The sequence below is a fragment of the Dermacentor silvarum genome, chromosome 9, assembly GCF_013339745.2.
Source record: "Dermacentor silvarum isolate Dsil-2018 chromosome 9, BIME_Dsil_1.4, whole genome shotgun sequence".
NCBI lineage: Eukaryota > Metazoa > Arthropoda > Arachnida > Ixodida > Ixodidae > Dermacentor > Dermacentor silvarum.
The window spans coordinates 53,191,378-53,216,090 of NC_051162.1; the positions used below are offsets into that span (position 1 = coordinate 53,191,378).

The 24,713-nt window shown below is 49.8% G+C and overlaps 1 protein-coding gene across 1 annotated transcript in view; it reads right to left on the reverse strand.

Annotated features, from left to right (window-relative positions):
* Positions 1 to 3,543: 3,543 nt before the first annotated feature.
* The window catches only part of LOC119465253 (uncharacterized), a 54,304-nt gene continuing 33,134 nt past the window's right edge, over positions 3,544 to 24,713 (reverse strand). Inside the window, exon 5 of the mRNA XM_037726052.2 lies at positions 3,544 to 3,774. Coding sequence (XP_037581980.1) covers positions 3,587 to 3,774 — 188 coding nt within the window. The 3' untranslated portion in view covers positions 3,544 to 3,586. The remainder of the gene's footprint in view (positions 3,775 to 24,713) is intronic.

The window sequence follows — 24,713 nt, forward strand, 5'->3', positions numbered from 1 at the left end:
GAAAAGTAACTAATCTTGATTAGAATACATCCACAGCGGTGAAAAGTGCCAAAAGTCGTCTGAAGATTTCTAAGGTTCACCCAATTAATAGAAATAGACACGTTAAAAAAGAACAATGGCCCAAAAGAATTAATGCAAATGCAAACACCACCCGAGAGCGATGCAAATGCTATGAGCATGCGTTATGAACAGCATTTCATAGCCAAACGACCCGGAAAATTCGGAGATACGCATGCCTCTCGGCCGCCATTGCATATGACCGCTCATTAGCATAATTCGCTCGGCTTGTCGCTCCTCAAGTTATGGCGGAAAATATCTGCAATGGCGGCACAGCGCAACATCACGCAACGTCAAATTGACGTTTACGAAACAGCTCTTCCTGTGACACTCCTCAAGGAGCATTCCTTCAGCCAATCAGCAAGCTGACGTGGCGGCTATCTTGGACCGCCACCATATATACGCGAAATTTCAGATGCATTTCACTGACTTCTGTACGCTATCGTCCACTTTCTTTTTAGAGCGCTAAAGTCGCAATATAGGTGCCGAGGACCAGAAGAAAGTATTAGTCGATAAAATTTGTAGCTCCATGTCACGTTTCGTCAGTTTTGATGAAAACGCAAAATTGGATTTTGCAAAACTTCCGCTTCGCGGCACAAATTTCGAAGCACGTGGCCTCTCGACACCCAATCGGAAAGTCAACATTGCGCACAATGGCAGCCGTGCAGCCGCCATGCGTGTCGAGAATAGAGCCCCGAGTGTGTTACCCGCCTGGCTTACCCACGCTTGCAGAAGGCGAATATATCTGAACAATAAGAACATATGTACCGTGTTGTCTGTGTTGCCGCGCAACACAGACATATAAGCAATCAATGAGTTGATAAGGATGATAAAGAGCGGCGAGAGGTTATATGTGTCTGATCTGGTTGATAAGGGTTCGACGCAGATGGATATTGTGCTAAAGAAGGATAAGGGATTGTAATGGTCGGAACAATCCTGATAAGGTTGATAAGGACCGATAAGGGCTGGATCGAGTCCGATAAGATTGATAAGAACAGATAAGGGTTGATAAGGATTGGATCGATTTCGATAAGGTAGCTAACTACCGGTAAGGGTTGATAAGGGTCGGATCAAGTGCCAACATATTACAATGCCAATAAAGCCTACATTTACTGAACCGCAGTGGCAGTGCTCTATGGCGCTTGCCTCCGCGACTAACGCCATAGAGCAAGTGACAAGAACGAAGCAAATTCCTGTTAGATGGCGTCAGAACAAGATGAACCTCATCTACAAAGACAAAGGGGATAAGGATAAGACGAACTCGTACACGCCAGCTACAGTAACGTCGGTGATATATATAAAATGGCAATGCAAGTCATAAAATGAGAACTCTCGAAGTAGGTCGAACCGAGTCGTGACTCAGATTACCGTTTCAGAAAATAAAAGTTTATTTAGCTCTCTCTCTGGGAGAAATGCAGAATGGGTTCAGGCCAGGCAGACGCTTAGAGGATAATATTTTTGTAATAACTCAGTGAATAGAGGTTTCAGTAGCTCAGATTAGACATTTATCGATAGCATTTCTAGATATTAAACAAACCTATGACAACGAGAAAGAGTGAAATTAGTCAAGAAGAAACAGGCCAACCTGGACGCAGTAAGGGTAAAAGCAGACCAATTCATGCTGGCGTTCGCAAACAAGTATGCAGCTTTAGAACAGGAACACGAAGATAACATAGAAGTAATGAATGAAACCATTACCAGGCTGATTACAGAAGCAGCAATTGAAGTGGAAGGTACGGCTAATCGAGAAATCTGTGGAGTACAGTTAACCTCTCAATATGGTTTTCATAGAATATGAAAAGGCATTTTATTCAGTAGAGATACGAGCAATCATAGAGACATTGCGTAATGAAGGAGTCCAGGAGGCATGCGTGAATATCTTGGCAAATATCCACAAAGATTCCACAGCTACCTTGGTTCTCCACAAGGAAAGTAGAAAGTTTCCTATCAAGAAAGGGGTCAGGCAAGGAGACACAATCTCTCCATTGCTATTCACTGCATGCTTCGAAGAAGTATTCAAGCTCATAGACTGGGAAGGCTCAGGGGTGAGGATCAACGGCGAATACCTCAGCAACCTTCGGTTTGCAGATGACATTGTCCTATTCAGCAACAATGGGGACGAATTACAGCAAATGATTGAGGACCTTAACCGAGAAAGTGTAAGAGTGGAGTTGAAGATTAATATGCAGAAGACAAAGATAATGTTAAATAGCCTGGCAAGGGAACAAGAATTCAGGATCGCCAGTCACCCTCTAGAGTCTGTAAACGAGTACGTTTATCTAGGTCAATTACTCACAGGGGACCGTGATCATGAGAAGGACATTTATAGAAGAATAAAAATGGGTTGGAGTGCACACGACAAGCATTGCCAAATGTTGACTGGCAGCTTACCACTGTCGCTGAAAAGAGAAGAGTACAATCATTGCATTCTACCGCTCCTAACATATGGGGCAGGAACTTGGAGGTTAACAAAGAAGCTCGAGAACAAGTTAAGGATCGCACAAAGAGCGATGGAACGAAAAATGTTCGACGGAACGTTAATAGACAGGAACAGAGCGGTGTGGATCAGAGAGCAAACGGGAGAGCCGATATTCTAATTGACATTAAGAGAAAAAAAATTGGAGCTGGGCAAGGCATGTAGTGGGTAGGGTCGATAACCGGTGGACCATTAGAGTTACAGAATGGGCGCCAAGAGAAGGGAAGCGCAGTCGAGGACAGCAGAAAACTAGGTGGGGTGATGAAATCAGGAAATTTGCAGGGGGAAATTGGAATCAGCTAGCGCAAGACAGGGGTAATTGGAGATCGAAGGGAGAGGCCTTCGTTCTTCGTACGTAGACAGGGAATTGTTATTGGATATTCTGAACCACGATGGCATAGATGACGATTTCATGTAGCTGCTGAGGGAGGTATATAGACACAACCGAGTACATGTGGTATGGGAATATCGAAAAGGTAATGAAGTGGTGGGAATTCACCAAGGACTGAAGCAAGGATGAGTCTTCTGTCTCCATTGTTGTTAACGCTTTATGTTAAGGGCACAGCAAGACGACTGGAAAATAGCGAATCGTGGTTTGATTTATCCGACTGTCATAAAACTTGTGACTGTACACGAGAGATCTTGCACTACGCCACCAAGGGAACGGCGGCCGTCGCGGCAGGGTATCGAACTCCCGACGTCCAGCTCAGCAAAACAACGCCATTGCCATTGACCCGCCGTGGGGTGTCACGCACGAAATAAACGTCTGAAATGTTCAGCGTCGAAATTTAATATCTAAATGTAATTTGACCCTTCATAATGCGCAAGTAAGACATCGGGTTATGCTTAGGGGTGCAACTTCGACTGCTAATGAATGCGACCGGGCTAAGTGAGAACAAAAATAAGAGGAGCCTCGCGAAAGGGCTGCTGCTATGCGCGACATCTGATACGGTATGTGCCTCCGCGGTGCTATTCGTTTGACCACTAATAAACAACAGGCTCGCTTGTGATCTTGCACTATAATTTTATTTTTGCGTACGTTGTGTCCATACTTTACCCATATCCCCAATTATTCTCTTCCTGTAGGCAGGGCACCAGAGGAAGATTCACTGTATGTGATTTCTGATGCCGACAAGCATCTTCGTACTTCTCTATGCAGCCACTATAATAATTCGAAAAAACTGCGAAATATCCATGCAGTGTGTCATTCCACGCGTGAAGTTCACAATGAGTTTTGTTGTCTGGAAGGAGGAAATATTTCAATGTCAGGTGAAAGCTAGACAGGAGTACCCCCATCTATTTGCTTTAATGAGCGCAATTCAATCGTGACAGAAATTAGCTGCCAACATTTGCATACGTATATTCACTAACAGGATAGCACTGTAGAAAGCAACCTATAAACTGGAGAAATACTCCAATGGCTCAAAAGTCTATAGGAGGCTGTGGCATCAGTAATGGACAGTAATACTTCGTAGACATCCCCATTACCTGGCCTCCAATGTCAGGTTAAAATACAACATGGTGTTGTAGATATGATGCCCAAGTGAGTAGTGTCAATATTCAGTGATAAGTACAAGTTCCAACCCTATTTCTTTCTTTTATGATCTATTTAATTTTTCCGTGCAGCACTACAAGAACAGGACACGCAGATGTGAAACTCTCTACGCAGTTAAATAATCAAATTTGGGGATTTTACGGGCGAAACCACTATCTGATTATGAGGCACGTTGTAGTAAGGGAGCTATATATATATATATATATATATATATATATATATATATATATATAGAGAGAGAGAGAGAGAGAGAGAGAGAGAAGCGTTTATTGTGCTGAGGGAGGGTGGAATTCTCCTGAAGAAGGTGAGCCGCGCGATATCCTGAGGTTGCCGTATTATACGGCATCCCCAGGTCCGAGTTAGCGCCGCTACCCACTAGACCTTTTTTAGTTTTCACAGGCGCCACCATATTGCGTAGGCAGTGGCGCCATCTATGGGAAGTCGGCATGCTGGTTTGGGCGAGCGCTCCGTGTTACATGCCAGGTACACGCTCGGCGCGCGTGCTTGAGCCTGCAATCAGCCTCGGAGATCAGTTGTGTATTCCTAAGAATTTGTTTCACGAATGGGAACTTACTGCAGCATTCCCACTGTAGCTATACGCTGTGGTTTAGCAGCAACGAGTTGTTACGAAACACGTAACAAGGCTAACGTTGTGTGTACCGTTCTGCTGCAGGGTAAGTTGTGCTGTCTACTTTTATAAGCGTCCTAATTGTTATCTGTAGATGCATTGCTCGACTACTTTGTTTGTTGGTAGAATGTTCCGCCCACGAATGAAATAGTTTTGGTTAGTGATAACAGCATACCATACAGTCTAAATCACACTTGTCCAGTGGGCGAGCGACCGGCTGGGGACTGCGCGAGCATCTGAAGCAGTGGTAGATGCTTGATTAGAGATCTGTTTGCTCTATATTAGGGCATATAGCCCTAATATTTTTTTTCTCTATATATATTTTCCCCCTATATTATCTTTTTTCCCCCTATATTATTTTTTTCTCTTTGACGTGAAAGAAGAGGAAGAAAGCCCGACTTTTTTTGTTTGTTGTGTCTTGATCGTCCTGTCATGTACGACGCACTCACCCGTCTTACGGAAATAATGTGCTCAAAAATAGCCGTCGGATTCTTTTTAAGCAATACCCTTTGGATATTACTGCTTTACAGGGTAAAAAAAAATTGGCGGACGCTTAAAGGGCCCCTAAACCACCCAGAGGTCAAAATTTAGGTGTTGCAGTTGTGCACGAGTCTACACCGAACACGTAGCCGCGAGAATTTTTCGAAATGGTGCCGTAATAGCGGAGTTACACGCGTTTGATGATCGAAAACGAAAACGGCCCTCGCTCGTTTCGCTCTTTCCTTCGCTACTCTCCTCGTCGGCTGGTCTCTTCTCGCCGAGTGCTGCTCCAAATGTCACGTGACATACGTCATCGCCAACGCGCTTCTCAAAACACCTCACACTTCCGGTTAAGGCACGTCCACGCTAGCGGCAAATATACCGACGGCGAACCGGCCTCCCGTGCCCTAAAACGTCTGCCGCGCGAGAGGTGTCCAAAGTAGACGGTAGTTCGGCCGGCGCACTGCCCGCAGCACTATCAACGGGCCAATCGACGACTGCGAAGCTGCACGCCTCCGCCACCGGCTGACGAAAACATCGGCTGCAGCTTCTGTTCCAAGCAAAATAATTTTCTCCTATCTCCAAGGCACGGGGCTTCGCTGCCCTCCTGCGAAGTCCGAACACCTCCTCTACAGGCCTACTCTCCGTGGCCGCCGTCCGAAACATTCCACCGCTAAACACCAATACGAAGACATCGCGCTTCACCTCACGGATGGCAGCCCCATCACCCTCGTCACCAACGTCCGTGTGCTCCGCATGCTTATAGAGGCGAACGGAGCGAATGACATGGCCCTCGCAAAAATCCAGGTAAATGCATTCAGCACCATGAGACTTTTGAAGCGGGTGGTCTCCAACCGCCGTGGGGGTATGAAAGAGGAGAATCTCCTCCGATTAATCCAGTCATTCGTAATTTGCCACATCACCTACGTTGCTGCGTTTCTAAATTGGTACAAGGCTGAACAAAACAAACTCAACATCCTCCTACGCGGTATCTATAAACAAGCCCTCGGCCTCCCCGGTTACACCAGCACTGACCTCCTCCTTCAACTAGGCATCCATAACACACTGGACGAGCTCATCGAGGCCCAACGACGCTCTCAGCTGGAGAGACTCCACTCACAGCGACGGGCCGCAACATCCTCACCTCGCTCGGTATTACCTACCACCATCAACACGGCCATAAACACCAGATCCCCTCCACCATACGAGCCTGGATTCACGCCTACCCTATCCCCAGAAACATGCACCCCGAATACAACCGCGCACGCAGCACAGCACGTGCCACGGCTCTCACCAAAGCCCTTGCTCGCAACGACGGTGTGAGTTTCGTCGACGCCGCCGAATATCCCCACGGTACCCGCTTTGCAGCCGTCACCACGCGTGAAGGCTCTCTCCATCATGCTATCAGCCTAGTAACCCCACACGCTGAGGAAGCTGAAGAAGTGGATATCGCGCTAGCCACACTAGACCTAACATGCCATACCATCGTCTCTGATTCCCGCTCCGCTGTTATCAACTACATCAACGGCCGTATCTCCCACCAAGCCTTGCGCATCTTAAAACAAGCAACCCGCTCAGCCGACCATCAGGTTACACTCGTCTGGTTCCCAGCTCATGTAGGCACCGTCCACCCGCACCTTCCCAACCTCAACGAGGTTACCCACTCCCTATAGCGCGAGGGCTCGCTAACCGCGCGGGAGACGGGGAGGCTGGCCCCACCGGTAGGAATCGCCTGACACGCTACAATGATGTAGTGAAATCCTTCTACTTAGAGCGTAGGACTTTCCCCGGCCCGCACTGCAAACTTTCCCGAGCGCTGGATACAACTTTCCGCCTGCTACAAACTAACACTTACCCCTCGTTACACCTTTACAACATAATTTACCGAGACATTTACCCCAATCCTACGTGCCATATCTGCAAGACAAAGCCAGCCACACTTACACACATGCTTTGGGACTGTACACAACAATACCCCGTCACTAACACCACGACCCTCTCGTCGAGATGGCACGCTGCCCTGCGTAGCTCCAACCTCGACGACCAACTCTGGGCGACCCAGCAAGCCTGCGAGGCGGCGAAGAGGCAACACCTCGACGGCCCCACGTGGGAGGCCTAGGCCCAGCACCACCTCTTGCTGGTTTTAATAAAGTTTATTCAGTCTTTCAGTAGATAAAGTGATGCGTAAATTTTACATTTTATGAAGAACGATATCCACTGTCAAACGTTAAACATGAACTCCAGAGCTCCGATACTTGTCGAGCTCAGCTGCCGTGCACGGCTACCGACGGGAGACGACCGGCTCGGCTGTGCTCGCATAGCAGCCGACGGCGCCGCTTATATAAGCGCGTTTTCTTCTTCATGTACAATTATTGCGAAGAGCGATAACAATGGTAAGAAAATATTTCGGCTTGTGAGCGTCGGTAATTCATTCCGAAGCGCCGTCCGTTTTAGCTTTGAAGTGAGCCGGAAAAGGCCTAGCGACGATATCGGCGCCGTCGAGTGATCGGCGGCGGTTGCGGTGAGGCTACCTCTGCGCCGCACAAATGGGTCCCGGTCTCATCCTCTCTACGGCAAGGAAATCTAGCCGTTCGCGAGGAAAACCGCCGTCGAACGGCGGCCCGCGAACGGCAAACGGCATGCGGCGAGTTACCGTGCCGGTAACGGGGACGTGGACTCAGCGCTTCTCGGCTAACCGCTGTCGCTGCGGTGCCGGCCCGTGTTCATGCGAAGCGTGCCGCTATAGACCCTGTGTTGCGCGCTCGTCTAGAAAGGCCAACACTGTCACACTCTTTTCGCGCAGCTAATCAGACCGCTAAGCACGACTGTGTTGGAACGCGAGCGATTTGGCACTTGCGCTGCGTGCTGAAGTTACCGATTCGCAAGGGCTTACAAGCGAGCAACACGACAAGGAAGAGCAGGGAGCGCGCGTACCTGCTAGTAGACAAACCGGAAGTCGCAGGTTCTTGTTCGACCAATGGGCATCGTCCCCGACGCTGACATCACCAGATTCACCCTGCTGACATCGTGACGACCACTGGGGATACCGGAAATGCCAGAAGAGGAGGACGGCATTGTTTTGTTGATTTTGTGGCGCGCCCGCGGCGCGTAGCGCTGCAGCGTTTGGCATCGTTGATAGTGACGGCATTCTGGGCCGCGATTTTGTAGCAATGCCTTATGACTTATTCTACTCTAGTCTTATCATCCACCACTCACGGCCGGCTGATCCCGTTGATAAAGCGAGGGGACCGTCCCTCCGACCACTGACAAAGTGCGATAAGCGCGAAAAGGCATTATTACCGGAAAGGCATCGCTACAAAATAAGGGCACTGAACTCGATGCGTGTGTTCACTTGAAATATTCAAAAATATTTGAGGTGGTTTAGGGGCCCTTTAAGCTTCGCCTTTAAGAGTAGAATGCGATAGCGTTGTCGGGACCCGTTCGTATCGCATCGTTCGCATCCGGCAAATAGGCTTCATTCACTGCAACACTGAACGTGGGAAAGCCAGCTTACAAAGACCAAGCTTACACCGATCCCCTTAATGTCGGCATCACCTTTAAACAGAAATGCTTTGCTGGAAAGACCTTTTTTTCGGGGGCAATATAAGCGGGCTTATATTAAAATTTGAGAGCCCTAGCACCTTTTATTATTATTTTATTAATTGTTTGCTATTGCCCGACACGCGCGTGTGTCCAAAACGAATTAGCAGGCGAAGTCCTAATTTGACCTGCCTAGGATGCGAGCGCCACCTGGATATAATTTTCGTAAGTATCCGAGCGCGCGGCTGTAGGTCTGGTAGAAATGCTGGAAAAGGGGTTTGCGTTTGAGTTTCCTCGTAGCCCGATTAGGTTTTCTCGTACATTCAAATTACAATCCGACGCCGAATGGTAAACAATCCGACCGTGAATCCGACGCCGAGTGGTAAAGTCGTACTTTACCATTTTTCTGACAGATTTCACTGTGAAAAATTCAATTTTTGTTCACCAAAACCTTGCACCACGTGGAGGGCCTGCGCGGTCGGGGTGGTTGGAGTTGATTTTCTCCGCCACCGACGCCGACATTGCGCACCAACGCCGGTCGCCGACTCCGGATTTTCTGCGACACGGGGCCCTTAACGCTTTCGCGTTAATAGTCGTTCTTCCTCTTCACAGCCACTATCTCTCTCTCTCTCTCTCTGCTAAGTGTGCGTAATGTAAGCTCATCGCCAGACAGGCCGGGCTACGGCCGTGATAAAATTTCGCCCATTTTGCTCTGGTGGCATCGCATTGCGGCATGGCTTGCTACCGTGTCTACACCATGCCCGCCATGCCTTCGAAAGAAAGGCAGCATGCGGTTACAGCGTTTCTGGCGCTGCGTCAGAAAGTCTTTCGCTTGTCCACTTCGACGCGTCCGATGGAGATACGCGCAAAATTTCTCGAAGGTGATGCAGTGCCGGAAATGATCGCTCGAGAATATCACCTCTGAATACAACTTACGTTTGGTTTTCGTGCACCATCGCGGCTTATAGTACTTATAGTACGAGTGAGTATGTCCGCTTTGAAGGAGTACGAGGGGTGCCATACTTTCTCCCGGCGTTTTACATCGCCATCATACATTCGTTATCAAACCGTAGTCGGGATGCCGTCGCGGTTTTCCCATCGCCGTCATTCAAACTTCGTAATCGGATTCTCTCCACGCCGTTATGGACTCTCGTCACGCCGTTGTGACGAGAGTCCAGTCCAGTCCAGTTAATTTTGTGCTTGAATGCATAAAGCGACGTTTTGTTAAGATACTAACTGGAACGCCAATGCATTTCTCCGCAAAGTTCGATAATTAATATCTCGAAACTGGTGTCATCCCGAGAATTCTTTCCAAGTGGGCCTTGCGAACTCCACGGCTACAATTTGTAAATTGCAATATGGGCCATCAGGTGATTAGTTAAAAATCTAATTAGTGAATTATTGGTAATTATTCAATTATGCATTTCAATTTCTTGTGCAAGTAATGTCCGCCTCTTCGAGTAGACCAGCTCATGAACGAAAATTGTGCTATCTGCCACAGGTAAGCTTTAAGAATTTTTGAAAGTGTTCGCTGTAACACCCTGTATATATATTGTCACGACTAAAGAAACTAACAGCCACGGAAGACAACGAAGTGAGCGACACAAGAGCAAGCATAAAGAGGACAAAGTTGGCGCGGCCAATTTTGCTTGGGCCTCTGAATATAGAGCTTGTGTTTTTGTCGCACCGTCGTCCTGTATGCTGTTCTTCGTGTCCTGCGACAATATATATCTGAACATCACGGCAACGAGTGGTTTCAGGGCGACATATCCAGTCGCTCAATGTCGGCTGACAATTTTGCGCTTCACTATCTCCGCGATCAGCCCACGAAAGGGGCTAGACGCAAAGCTGATACGGGATATTGGCGATAACGCACTAAGAAACAATTCGTTTTTTTTTAATTGAGTGCGCTCCTTCGAGTTGACGATGAAGAGAGAACTTACGGAAAGCGTTTGCCCCGGAAATTTGATGCGCGTTTCTATCGTACTCTGGCGCCGCAGTGCGTTTGAACAAGGTCTAGCACGTCCGGTCTTGTGCATCCACATGCTTTAAGCATGAATAAAAGTCAACATGGTTCATGAGGGTGCGCGATGACGCGCTCGTTACTGAAATTTGCAGCATGTCTCGTTGTGTAATAAGTGGTCTACAAAACCCGACGTATACGACGTGTTACCTGTTTCCCCAATTGATTCCGCTGCACGCTACCCACAGAATCATTCCCTTTGAAATCTTTATTTCTTATCCAGAGGGCGCCAATACTGGGGCATGGATTTGGACACGACGAATACACAAGCTATCGCTGACAAAGATATCAACATAAGATTGGCTCTGCGGGGACTTTATCGTGCTTTAATTTTGTTGCCCTGTCAAAAGGAGTAGCCTACGCCAATAACTCTGCTAACCTTTCCTTTAAAATCATGCACCTAGAAAGTGTCTGACACGCGCACGGAAGTCTTCGAAAGGCCTTTCCGACAAAGAGAGAACAAAGAAGAAGAAGAAGGAGAAGAACAACAGGAAGATGGCCACCTCTGAAGTGTCCCGCATACCAGCCTCCAAGAGCTCGGGGTATCCCAGGCTCCAGAGTACCGTCGATAGGAACGATGCATCCAGGAACACTAGGAAATGGCAATGTTCCGCCTTTCGCGCCTTTGCCGTTGTGGGGGTCGTCTTCGTAGCAATGGTGATATTGCTGAGCATCTACCTTGGAATATGGCAGCACCGACAAGGCCACGCCATCGACGAGTACCAACAGCCGTTTTGTTGCCCGAGAGAAGCGCAGCAGACTTTGCGGTACGTCAATACCAGCGTGAACCCGTGCTACAATTTCTTCGAGTACGTGTGCTCCAACGTCATCAAATTTCGAAACTGGCAGGATACCAACATGCAAAGTGAGCTCGACCACATTGTGTTTACCGGAGCCATGCCACCCGGTATTGAGCGCAGCCCTGCAGGTGATTTCCTCATTGCGTACTTCAGGTCTTGCGTTAAAAAGGTGGCTAGCTTCCATGATTTCGTATCCGACATTGCTTACACCCTGGTTCGGAAGGAGACGAGCTTACTAAACAGGATGGACAGAAAGAAAGCCTTTGCTTACGCAACCACAGTGGCAGCCAAGTACCAAATCTTCACAGCATTTTATGTGGTATACGACAACTTGTCTGCTGGACTTATCATTGTCTACAGTGGAATTTGTACCGACAACGAGGATGTGAGTTATGCAATAGCCGCTTCTGTAGTCGCTATCAACGTCGGCTTAAATGTGCGTATGAGCACTGAAAGGGTGCTTGAATTCAAAGCCACCATATGCGGCCAGACTTATCTCACCGAAATGCAAATTAAAAATTACACAGCGGCCAACCACAGCAACTTCTATAAACAAGTATGGCGCATTGAAGACCTACAGGCAGGTCTGGATTCCATTGGTTACTCGTTAAGCAAGGCTCAGTATATCACAGCTTACGGCGCAGACCGCCTTGCAAGAATGCATCACATCCTGTCCACTGTGGAGAACAGCGCCATCGAAGAAGGTGTCATAGCTGCGTACTTCCTATGGCACAGCGTCCTCAGCATCACCACTGGATTTTACGCTTCGAACGATTCGACACCGCAATTCGTGCTTAAGGCCTGCAACGAAAGCCTGGAGAATATACGGCACCTCTCGTACTCCTTCAAAGTGGACGTACTCACGAGCATCGAAAGAGACGCCCACGCTCGCGCCATCTTTGCCGCCGTTCAAGACGCAGTGAGAGCGGAGTGCATGGCGAGCGGCCTATTTCAAGAAGAAGACATCAGACATCTCGAGAACTTCTTCCAAGACCTGACCCTGCACACTCCTGTCCAACTGCGTCTGAGTACAACCATGGTTCCCAAGCCATCGCGTGATTTCTTTGAGAATCTGCTGCGAGGCCGCGAGTACAACTTCCAGGCTCAAAAACATCGCTTAGCGTTCTTAAGAAAAGAGGAGGTACGTTACTACATGAAAATAGCCTTCATTGGCCGAAGCCGAGTCTATCTAACTCCCGAAATCTACAAGTTCATCCGCGCGGGCACAGAAAACGTACACCTGCTGAACATGGCAGCGTTCGGTCGCACACTTGCAGAGGCCCTGTGGTTCATGGTGTTCAATGGCATTCCGTGGAGTTCGGGGACCGTGACCAATTTGCTGCGGCTGAAGGAGTGCTACGGTAGATTCTATGGCATCAAAGCTGAAGACAACAGCCACGACGGCATTAATTTCATCCCGGCGCTGGGCCTCTCATCCGTCCTCAAGGCATTCAAGAGGCCGGATTGGTACAGCGTAAAGCCGGCATGGAGCTTGCTGCGTCTGTCACACGGGCAGCTTTTCTATATTTTGGCAACCTACGCGCGATGCCCGAAGGGGTCATCGCCCAAACAGGTGTATGGCATCAATGGACCGCTAATGTATGTCAAGGACTTCGCGAAAGCCTTTTCCTGCCCATCTGATGCGCCGATGGCAAGACATCATCAGTGTTCTCTTGACGCACATCAGAATTGAGAATGTTTGCTCAATAGCTGCGTGCTTTTCGACGAGCAAGACTTAAATATTTTATTCGTTTGTGCTACCTGACTTCGATTTTTTTAGGCACGTGAAGTAAGATGTCATTATTCTTGTTAGGTTCATATTATGTCTTCTTCGTGCTTTTCTTGTGCTTTTTGAAGTCTAGCGTTCCAGTTTATTTATTCTATAGTTAGCGCACTTTGCAGAAACCTAGATATATTCATTAGATAGTAATAAATGAAATGTATGTTGCAGATAATGTAATTCAATGATAATTCGGGATTTTAGCTTAAACGAATCCTTGATCATGTATATAGTTATTAACTGTGACTTTCAGAGCTGTCGCTATTCGTCACGTTGTTTAATATCATAGGTGTGATGTGAACAATTTTTGAATTTAGGGCACTACTACGGAATATGCTGGGAAGTGTTACTTTTTGCGTAGTTCATACTTTGGTCAGTAATATGTATTCGTATGTAAATAGCGTAGCTTGCACTGGAGGCGCAATGCTAAAGAGACAGCGGGGCTAATGGGCACCTAGCTAGTCCTGACTTCTGGGCTAGGCTAAGCACTACCAATTGATCCCCAGCATTTTCCGTAATTTATTGATTATTTATTGATTATCGATTAGCTATTGATTGGTTATCGATTGGCTATCGAAGAATGACTAAGAATAAGTAGTTCCAACCATGCTTAGTTATACATAGCCAGGCTCAGATTCGCTTGTTCACAGGGGTATGCGCTTGGATCCTTTATGCCTTACCGCCAGGACTGGCCCACATTTTCTGTTAACGCGCCACGGGCTTACGTCCGGCTTCAACATATCCGCTGTTAAAAGCAACACTTTCCCGCGATGGCCAAAACGTGGGCAGCGAGAGCAATTTTAACCTTAGCCTCAAGCATTCGGCTCTGCCGAACACTCCCACGTCTTCTACCTGCCGAGGAGACCTTTACCGTAAACCTTACCTGCCAGCTTTTGGACTTTAAAACGCATAAAAAATTCTGCAGAACTGATGTGGAAGGGGGGGGGGGGGTGGAAGGTAAAAAGCAACCACTTTCACAGCCAAGCTGTTATAGTCTAGGTTCCAGGAGATTGCATCTGCAGAAAACCCGAAGTGTGGTGTGCAACAATTTCAGACACGTCCCGTCACCTCGTCGAGTCGTATTATTAAAACGCGGGGTTGGCGGCGCTTTCAAACTTAGGATTGTAAAAATGTGCTCAATCTTAAGCTTCGCTTACAAGATTGCAACGGAATAGCATTCAAAGATCGCCGACAGCTTCTTACGCTTCCCGACAACTGCAGCTTATGCAACCTTAGTGGTTACCGGGAAACGCTGTCGCCGAACTCTGTGCACGAAGGCCAGCTTTCGGTAGAAACGCGACCTCATGCGTGGGCTGATCCAGGAAATATTGCACAGCATTTTCAGGTTTTTGTTATTACAGCGAAGCTGTTTGAGCAATCAGTAAAACCATGCTCTTCGATCGAAATTAAATTGTCGCAGTTTCACCCGAAAGGCGAAGCAATAATTGCGATAGAAACTTAGTAGAGAGCTATACGGAGTAAGGATAGTAGTTTTATCAGCTGTATAAACTTGAGCCAATTCTGTTTTCGTGAAGTGTTCTTTCTTCTTTCTGGGGTTTTACGTGCCAAAACCAGTTCTGATTATGAGGCACGCCGTAGTGGAGGGCTCCGGATTAATTTTGACCACCTGGGGTTCTTTAGCGTGCACTACAACGCAAGCACACGGGCGTTTTCGCATTTCGCCTCCATCGAAATGCGGCCGCCGGGGCCGGGATTCGATCCCGCGACCTCGTGCTCAGCAGCGCAACGCCTTAGCTGACTGAGCCACCCCGGCGGGTCGTGAAGTGTTAAAACTGGACTCGTCTACGGAGCCCAGTTTCAACACTTCACGAAAACAGAATGGGCTCGCCTTGAGGCCATTAATCATGAAGCAATGCGGGCCATAACGGGACTGCCACGTCTAACTCCACTGCCAACCTTACAGGCCGAGTCCCAACTCAACACTCTTGATGAACTGGTGCACCAGTGTCGATGCGCGCGCGCCCTTAAGCCATCGAAGCTATGCCCGGCTGCTGCACTTTCCCGGTACATGGGACATGACATAGACAACCCAGCTTCTACGACACCCGATGTAGCTCCCTGGAACAGGGTACAATTAAGTGACAATAAGCATCTTGGTCGTCTGCATCAACGTTTACAGATACTATCTATAAACGTTGGCCTGCATAGCCCGGCTCCTCGCCAGGCGAACGCTCAAGTTTCCCGACTTCGTCGCACCGATGATAATCAAGACGATTCGACTCTCGTAGCATAAACTGACGCCAGTGTTAATGGTACCACGATTCACAAATCTCTCATGTGCTTGTTGATACAAGAGGCAGGCCAGACGTGCTCGTATGTTGCCGATCCTGCACCCCCGGCTTATCTTACCGAGCTTGCCGCCACACGGGACGGCTTGGCTGCGTTGCTCCCTTTTGTTCAAGCTGCTAGATATTCTCAGCTCAAGGGGCACGGACTCGACTCAAGCCATCCACGACATACGTAGGGTATCTCGGTTCTCTCTTCTCTCGGATAGCATTCACCGTATGGCTGCCACTACAAATTTAGTGATACGCGTTCAGTGGGTGCCTCGAGCAGCCCTGCCAGGTCTACTTGAAGCAGATTTGGCAACCCACCCTGAGAACATAACGTACCCACTTCCGCATTTTCCTGAAGACGCCCGCGGACAACTGCTCCGGGAACAAGAAAACCTCCGACGTATCACACGAGCTCTTATACCTCCGTGTGGGTCAGACCTCCCTGATAAGTGGTTCTTGAAGGAAAGGGAAAGGTCCCTGGTGGGTTAACCCGCCGAGAGGAGGTTACGTTACGCAGGCTGCGTGTCGGGGTCGCACTCACCCCGTCTGTGACCGCTCTCTGGGCACAACAGTACCACGGTCCCTATGATACATCGTGCCCATTTTGTGACACTACGATTCAAAATGTGACAGTGACACACCTATTATGGACATGCCCAGGACTTCCCCTAGGCCGTCTCCGCCACCTACGGGCAACAGGCCTTCGGCCTGGCCGCCCACCCGGCCTTGAACGTTGGATTCATGGACCGTATCATCGTTCACTTCTAGATTTTTTTGCATGAGTCAAGTCTGTTCGTGTATTTTTGATATACTTTGTTTTATGCCTAAGGACAAGCTTTCGAAATAAAAAAAATAAACTTGGAGATGCAGCAGCACCAGCACCGCGCAGAACTGTTGTCGACGCTGTCGGAGTTTTGCCCGCGTTCGCATTGAACGCGCGCGGCGTTGGTGACTGTTGCCGCTGCCTCTGGGGGCGGCTCGGAGGTTTTCGACGAGATCAGAATGGGACACTCGTCGAGCTGCGTCGAAAATGTTACCCACCTTCTCGCCTCGCAACGTTTTTATATAAATACGCATTTGGTGCCGCAGCTAAACGTCGCCTCCCCTCCCTCCCTCCCGTCCCCCCATGGCCTTTCTCGCGACGGAAAAAGTCGCGTTTGCTCTCTATATATGGTGATTGTAAAGGAGGAAAGATACGCTTAATTCTGCAGCCCTTCAGGGAGCACAGCGCAGAACGCGCGTTTGCTCTCCGACGTGCGTTCGCTCCCCGTGAAAGCGCGCGTCCCTCGCGCTCTTTCACTCGCACATGCAGCGTCCGGAGCGCAGCGACGATTTCATCGCCGTTGACATCATACGGAACCTCACGGCGACGGCGACGCCGACGGCAGAAATCTGCTTTGGAGTGTCCGTATAATTACTATCGCAATAAAACATCGCTGAGCGATGGGTTGCCTAGCAAGCACCTCGTGGGGCGGCGCGTGCTTCGCTCTTCTCTGTGCCGTGCACATGTTGCCTTAGCATGGGACGTTGAGGAGAGGGAAGAAGAGCATGCGGTGCGGCGTGCACAATGCTCGGGAGAGGCAAATAGAAAATGAAAGGGAGAGAGAGAGAGAGCGGAATTGTTGCAGCAACAACGAGGTCGAGTTACTCTACATGCTCCCTACGGGAGCAGAGTTAGGTATAAGTCCGCCATCTTGCGATCCAAATTTGTGCAGTGAAGCCACCTCTCGTTCGCGCAGAGGCAGCCCCTGCGCGAACGCGGAGCCAAGTAGGAACGCGGAGCCAGAGCTGAAAGACGCCATCCGCGAACAGCGGAGACCAGTGAGAGCGCCGGCTTCCGTGACGTGCGCGCGGCCACTCGTACACGCCCCACCGCTCGATGCGTACTCGTATGTGGTTCAGCCGGACCACTGGTTTCGTTCTGTCGTCTGCTCGCGTAAGCTCTCGCGCGCTCTTTTATGGTCTCCTTCGCGCTTGCTTCGATTGTCATGGTTCGATTGCGGCGTTGCACCGCAAACACCGCAATAAAAGACAAAACTGCTGCGAACGTTTTCTTAAATCAGTAAAGTCGTAGGCGCGAAATGCACGCTAGCAGGTCACACATGGGCGCTTGCGTTATTTTACGCGTTTTACCAGAACCTTTAAAATATAGAACCAAATGGCATACTCCAACAAGCAGAAAAAACTTGGAGTAGGCTTAAGCTTCGTTCTTAAGAGTGGAACGCGATAGAATTAGTGGACGCCGTTGACGCCGACACCGTATTTTCTGCGACATGGGCAAAGTACCAATTTGACCTGCCTTAGGGAGCCTAACTGCAAGCGCTGTTTTAACAGCGCTTGCATGTAGGCTGCTTAACCTGCCTAGGATGCAAGCGCCATCTGAATATCATTTTCGCAAGTAAAGTACCCGAACGCGCGGCTGTAGGTCTGGGAGAAATGCTGAAAAGGGGTTTCTGTTTGAGTTTCCTCGTAGCAGAATTAGGTTTTCTCGTACATTCAAATTACAATCCGACGCCGATTGGTAAACAATGCGACGGCGAATCCGACGCCAAATGGTAAAGTCTTACTTTACAATTTTTCTGACGGATTTCACTATGAGAAATTCAATTTTTGTTCACCAAAACCTTGCACCACGTGGAGGGCCTGCGCGGTCGGGGTGGTTGGGGATGATTTTCTCCGCCACTCACCGACATCGCACGCCGAGGCCGGTTGCCGACGCCGGAATTTCTGCGACACGGGGCCCTTAACGCTCTCGCGTTAAAAAATGAATCGCCGCCCATTCCTGAAGAGGGTCGAACAGCGAAGCTGCCCCCCGGCGCTGCCGATGTGTTGAGCGTCTTGAGCGCGCACTTCGGGATCGGCGCACAGCTCGTGGATCCACAAGCCAACTCTCGCTGACGCTCACGGTAGGCACCTCCTTCCTCAGCAGTACGCAGTACTCGAGGTCTTCTGGTAGTTGTAGCTGAGATGGAATGTGCGGAACCACTAATACAAAGCTCCGCACATACAACCAACGCTACTCTTCCGTTGACTTACTTTTATTGCGATAGCAATTATATGGACACTTCCACCGGATTTCTGCCGTCGCCGTCGTCGTCGCCGTGAGGTTCCGTATAGATAAAATCTTCGCCGCGCGCCGTATGCCCGAGCGGAAGCGCGCGGGGACGCACGCTGTCACGGAGAGCGAACGCACTCAAACTTCCACGCGCAAGCAAGGAAGAGGGAAGCGAGCGCCGGAGGGAGCGGGGGGGGGGGGGGGGGGGGCTCATTTCTACTCTGCCAACAACCGCGCTCGTCGCTCGCTCGCACCGTCTCTTATCTCCACACGGCTCTGACCTTTATGCGCTGTGCATTCGCCGCTCAGTTTCCGTTGAAGCGATAGACCGCACGTACCTTCACCCGCTGCGGCGTATATGCGCTTGCTGCCAGCGTTTTCACAGTCGTTGTCTGCAGTCATTCAGTGTGATCTATTCATGTTTGTTTGTGCGCGCTCACACCACAGTTAGTAATAGTCGGGCCACATTTTCCAACGCGCGCTACACATGCAATGCTGCCCGGATCGGCAGTGCAGCGCAACAGGTGTGTCCCTTCGCACGCGCTGCCCACGGGCAGCGCTTCTCATCAACACCACCGTTTCACACGTGCCTTCTCGTGGTCATCGAGCCTCTCTTCATGTCGGTCTACTTACGCCGCAGCACACCTGCTTACTTAATCAGCTCATGTTTACTACAATTCATATTGCTACGAAAGCCGCTCACCTTACTTCGTATGACATTGCTGTGTTGCTATCGCATTCATTGCTTCGCCCTTAGGGCGAAACTGTGACATTTTTTTCCTACACCGCCATTGGTTGGCGCGCCTCAGGCTCTTCCCCTCCAACGCGAGTATTGGACTGCGCGACGCACGTCAACCCCCTCCCCATTCTCCCTTTCACCTGCACCCTTTCACAGCATTCTCACAAGGGGAAAGGGGTCCCTCCAACCCTTTCCCCTGATGAGCTCTTATCTTCCTCTCTGCCGCAAGGTCACGTGGCCCCTTTTAGCGAAGTCAAAGATGGAAATGCTTTTGTGAGTCACTGGACCCCCGAAAGCCACTGTCCCGTGTGTGGCGTACCCTAAGGGGTCTTCGCTCATGTCCCCAGCAACGACACCCATTTAACGCCCTTGCTCTCCATCAAAACCACCATGAGATAGCCGTTGCAGAAGAGTTTTGTGCGAAAGTCGCCGGCGGAACAGTTCTACTCCCTGACATGGTTTTAGTCGACATTCCTGGTCCACGAGATACAAGTATGGACGCTCCTTTTTCTATGGAAGAGTTAGAGGCTGCTATGGCGCTATGTAGGTGTTCGTCTTCGCCAGGGCCCGACGGAATCACATATAATGCTATGCGCCACCTACGTCGCGAAGCGCGATGAGAACTGCTCAACATTTTTAATAGGTCACGGCATGATGGCGTCGTTCCACAGGAATGGAAACGCAGCCGCTTGGTACCGTTGCTAAAAGCAGGAAAGTCACCGCTAGAACTGTCATCATATCGGCCTATAGCACTCGCCAGCTGCGTCGGAAAACTCATGGAGCGCATGATCCTCATGCGTCTCGAACGTTATCTTGAACACCACAATATTTACCCTGACTCTATGGCGGGATTTCAACGAGGCCGTTCATCGATTGACAATGTCATTGATCTCAGCAATGTCATCTGTTGAGCAGCAAAAGTCTTGGAAACGATTATCAGTAGCACTATTTCTTGGCGTGAAAGGCGCCTACGACAACGTTTCCATCAAGCCATCCTAGACGCACTTTTGACATTGGAACTAGGAGGGCGAGTATTTCGATGGATCCAAAGCTACTTGACACAAAGGTACTTGTTTGTACGCTGTTGTGTCTGGCGGTCCCTCGGGACAAAGGAGGCCGGCGCCGACTCAGACGCGCCAACCTGGCGCCCTTTCTCGCGGCCGAGAATTGTCACCTGGGACTGAGGGATTAGCAGTTGGTCTCCGGGCTACCTCATGCGTGGCTAAACGGCAGCGTCGCCCCTTGGTGCGGTCCCGTGAATTACCAGCGCCGCCCGAACCACGACGACGCTACGCCGACTGCTGCCTTTCGAGACAGCCACCGCCCTACCTGGTTCCGCGAACTGACCACTATGGAGAGGCGAATCTTGAAAGGGGCCCGCGTCTGGCAATCCCGGGGGAACGACATCAACGTTCGGTTCCCAAGGTGTCAACCGCTGCCTGTGTTCGGGGGCGACCTAACAAGATTGGAGGCGGAGCCCGGCGGGAAACGACGACACATCACGTGCGGGATATGTCCACCTGATCCAAGATGCTGATTGGCTAAAAGAACTACAGTGTGTTCCCTCGTCGAGTGAAAGAGGGAAACGAAAGGGATAAAACATGGGACTTGAGTGTTGTGAAGGGAGGCTGGAGGCTTGACCATGTAGAGCACGCTTGACGATGTAGAGCACGCTCGACCATGTAGAACGCTCAGAGATGTAAACGCTACCACATGCAAAGATGTTAGCACGTAGACGGCTCCAATATCATGGAGCCCATCTTGTAATATACCATGTACAGTGTATATAAAACAATTTTCTAATCTCCCTGGATAACTCCTCCTCTTGGCACCTGGCACGGCACCACACATGGAAACCTTCGTGGACCCCCGGACCATCGACCATTCGCAACAGTGGCTGGCAGCTTATGGGATCGGCCGGCGTTGGCTACATCGGTGTGGTGAGTGCTACGTGTTTGCTTCTCTTTTCGCCAGACTCATTAGCGCAGGTGACTAAGTCGGTAATGGTGGTTTGGTGTTGTTAGTGATTTCATCTCGCAGACCAAGAATATAGTGTCTCGTGGGCTAGGTTACTAAGGGGAAGAAACACAGGGTGCACTGTAAATACGGATAAGTTTGAAATCCAGGAACTCCTCAAAAGTTGTGAGCCGATGGGCATTTTGGTTGCCCCTGCGGTAGGCAAAAGTCAACAATTGGAGCTTTTACAGAATGAGGAAGTGAGTTGGGAGAAGGCCGGAGAGGCCAGAAAAATTCTGCGATCTCCCGAAATTCTGCGATCTCCCGATGTGGTAGCGATAAGGACGGGCTTAGGGCCTGAGTTTGCGCTTCATGTCGCCAGGACTCTCTAGTACAAGTAGGTAGTTGCTAGGAGAGTAACTGTGTGTTTTCTGGCGGGCACCATTTTGGGAAATTCACCTTCTTTAAATAGCGAATTTTAGGAAGGGTGAATTTTGAAGGCAAACGAGATCGCTATGGAGAAATTCAGAGTGCAGGACCTCCTTCTAATTTGCGAGGAGTTAGGCATTTCGGTCGACTCCGCAAAAACGAAAGAAGCGGTTCTCGACGTCATGAAGGTAGAAGAGGTGACGGTCGAGGAAGCTGATGAGGCTTGGGAGACAATTAAGGAAAGAAAGCAAAAGGCAGAGGAGTGCAAGAGGCGCGAGCTTGAAGCTGTTGAGAAGCGCGAGAGGCGCGAGCGTGAAGAAGCAGAAAGGCGCAAGCACGATGCCGAAATTCGTGAGAGGCGCGAGCAAGAGGCAGCGCAACGGCACGCTCTTAGGATGAAAGCGCTCGAACGGGAAAATCAGATGCTCAGATGGCGGACAGCGCGACGCCAGCTCCACACTTTCGAAACAGACGAGGGTATTGTTAATTTCCTTGCCGGTTTTGAACGAGTGTGTGAGAAAGAGGGTGTCAGCCGGGACTTGTGGGCCGAGCGATTAGGAGCACTTCTCCCGTTTAGTGTCGGCGCGTGTTTTATGCATTGTTTGTCCGAGGAGAAAGCGCGCGACTACGACAGGGCTAAGAGGGCTTTGTTCAGGCGCTTTGGTGTAGCATGGCAGGCCGACTTCGAAGGCCCAAAAGACAGTGAAAAAGCCGAGCCTGTCGAAGGTAACATTAGCACTGAGATGACTAGTGTAGAAAGCTTTGGAAAAGGTGTGATGCAAGTGGCACACACACAAAGCGAAGAGAGCGGGGGACCACCCGCACCAGAAACGGAAGGCCCTTTAGGCCAAGTGGGTACGGCGGCGGCAATTTCGGCCAGTCTGCCAGACAAGGTCACGCATTGCTTCTCGAATAGGTCGGAGCAAATGCTGAGGGAACCGGGAAAATCCACCACCAGCAAGGGAGCTTTCAGGGCGAAAGCACGTGAGGAGACTCAGAGACTGATAGGCGCATTCCCTATTGAGCAGCGGTCACAGGACCATGGAACGATTCCAGAGGCAGCTGTAAGCAGTGATGAGTTAGACGGGTTAGTAGCCGGAAGCGAGGTGAATACGGTCACCGAAGAGAGCTGTGGTTTTCCCGCCCTAGAATTCGTGGCCGACTGCGAAGGCCAGGATGAGAACAACAAAGCTAGTTCAGACAGCGCTGAGAGGGCTGTGGTGCCAGTAGTTGACGGAAACAGTGACAAGCGCGAAGAAACGCTTGTTTCGCCATTTAGTAAGGCTGTTTTGAAAACAGAGGCCGACTTCGAAGGCCAGCGAGAAGTTTGGCATGCTATCGACGGCAGTGATGGAGCTAGACCACCTGAAGATAGACTTAATGACGAGCTAACTTGCTCAAAGGTCAAATCTGGTTCTGCTCTATTAGAACGGCAGTCGCACTGTGAAACCCAAAGGGGCAAGGAAATTTCAAGCGCGTGTGCCGAAACTGCAGACTCTACGATGCATGCCAAACAGAAAAGGCGTAGGCGCAAAACGAGAACGGCGGACGCGGTCGAGGCGCTTGGAATCAAACATGCGAAGCGCCAAAGCGACAGGGGCAAATTCGCTAGGGTCAGAGTCCAGACAGAGAGCGTGAAAAAGCGAAGGAGGGTAAACCCCAAGCTTAGGCGTTTGCTGCGGTCAGGGACCGGCGTGACGCACGTCGCGAAAAGGATAGTTTCGCGAAGATTCAGGCGTGGTGAACGTCGCCTAACCGCATCTCGTACAACGCATAGTAGGCAGAGGGACAAAGGGAAGCGTCCTGTAGGCTGTTACAATGGCCGATCACTCGCAGGGGAAAAGAAAGGAGTCTGCCAAGCAGATAACTGGAAAGTGCGCGCACAGGTCTGTCAATGTATCTCCCTCCCCGTACTTGGAGGCGGTTGTCCTAAAGTCACAGCTACCGGATGTGTCAGGCGAATTAGTGGCTTTTGCCTTCTTCGCGACGGCGCCTTGCGAAATCCCCGGAATGCGCGACCCCCTCGAGTGCGTTTGAAAGAAAGGGGTGCGTTTGAGGCCCGAAAACAGAGAAAACAGGAAGACGGGTAGGATTTTTTCTTCTTTTGTATTCTGTCTGCCCGAGATTGAGTTCAGTTTTGAAAGTTTGACAGGCGTAAAGAATGCCGCAGTTTTTTTGTTATGTTGTTAACCTTTCCGGCTCAGGTTAGACCCACGATTTAAAGGGGAGTGTGTACGCGGCGACAGATAAAGAATTGTATTGCAAACAGTGTCAGGGTTACAAAAAGTTTAGAAGGTCACGCGCAGGTTGCGCAAGTTGTAGACCGGAGTTTTCGCGCGAGTTAGTGTCGCGTCATGTTTTGTTTGCTTTCATGAAAACGTGACAGCTGATTTTGGAAAGCGTCGGATGGTTGTTCCCGCACGCACGTGGAGAGGACCGCGCGTTAGAAACTGGTTGCGCGGATCGCCTTTAGCGATAGACTTATTTTGTCTTCAACGTCTTACAAAGGGGTATGTCATATGAATACGGCCACCTGCTCAGATGGAGCTTATAGCATTAAAGCAGCGCAATTTCGAAGTGCGCAGGGGAAAATGCAGAATAAGTTAGGCCTTGTGAGCCACTTTGGGCACGGGATAGATGGTTTTCTTATTTGCTGATTTAGTATCTCGGCATTATGTAATGATTGTGTAGCTTTTTTGTGCTAAGTGTTACGGACTATGAATTACTGAAGGCCAGCTCTCCCTTCGCCTTCCTGATCTGTGGAAGCTCTAATTCATAATTACTTAGCTTCATTACATTAACCCAGATGGTGTCTGTTTCCGAAGACACGTCATTGGAAGTTTTTTTGGTACTTGTCCGGATCAACGAGCACCTTGTGTTTCAGGGTTTTCTTTAGAT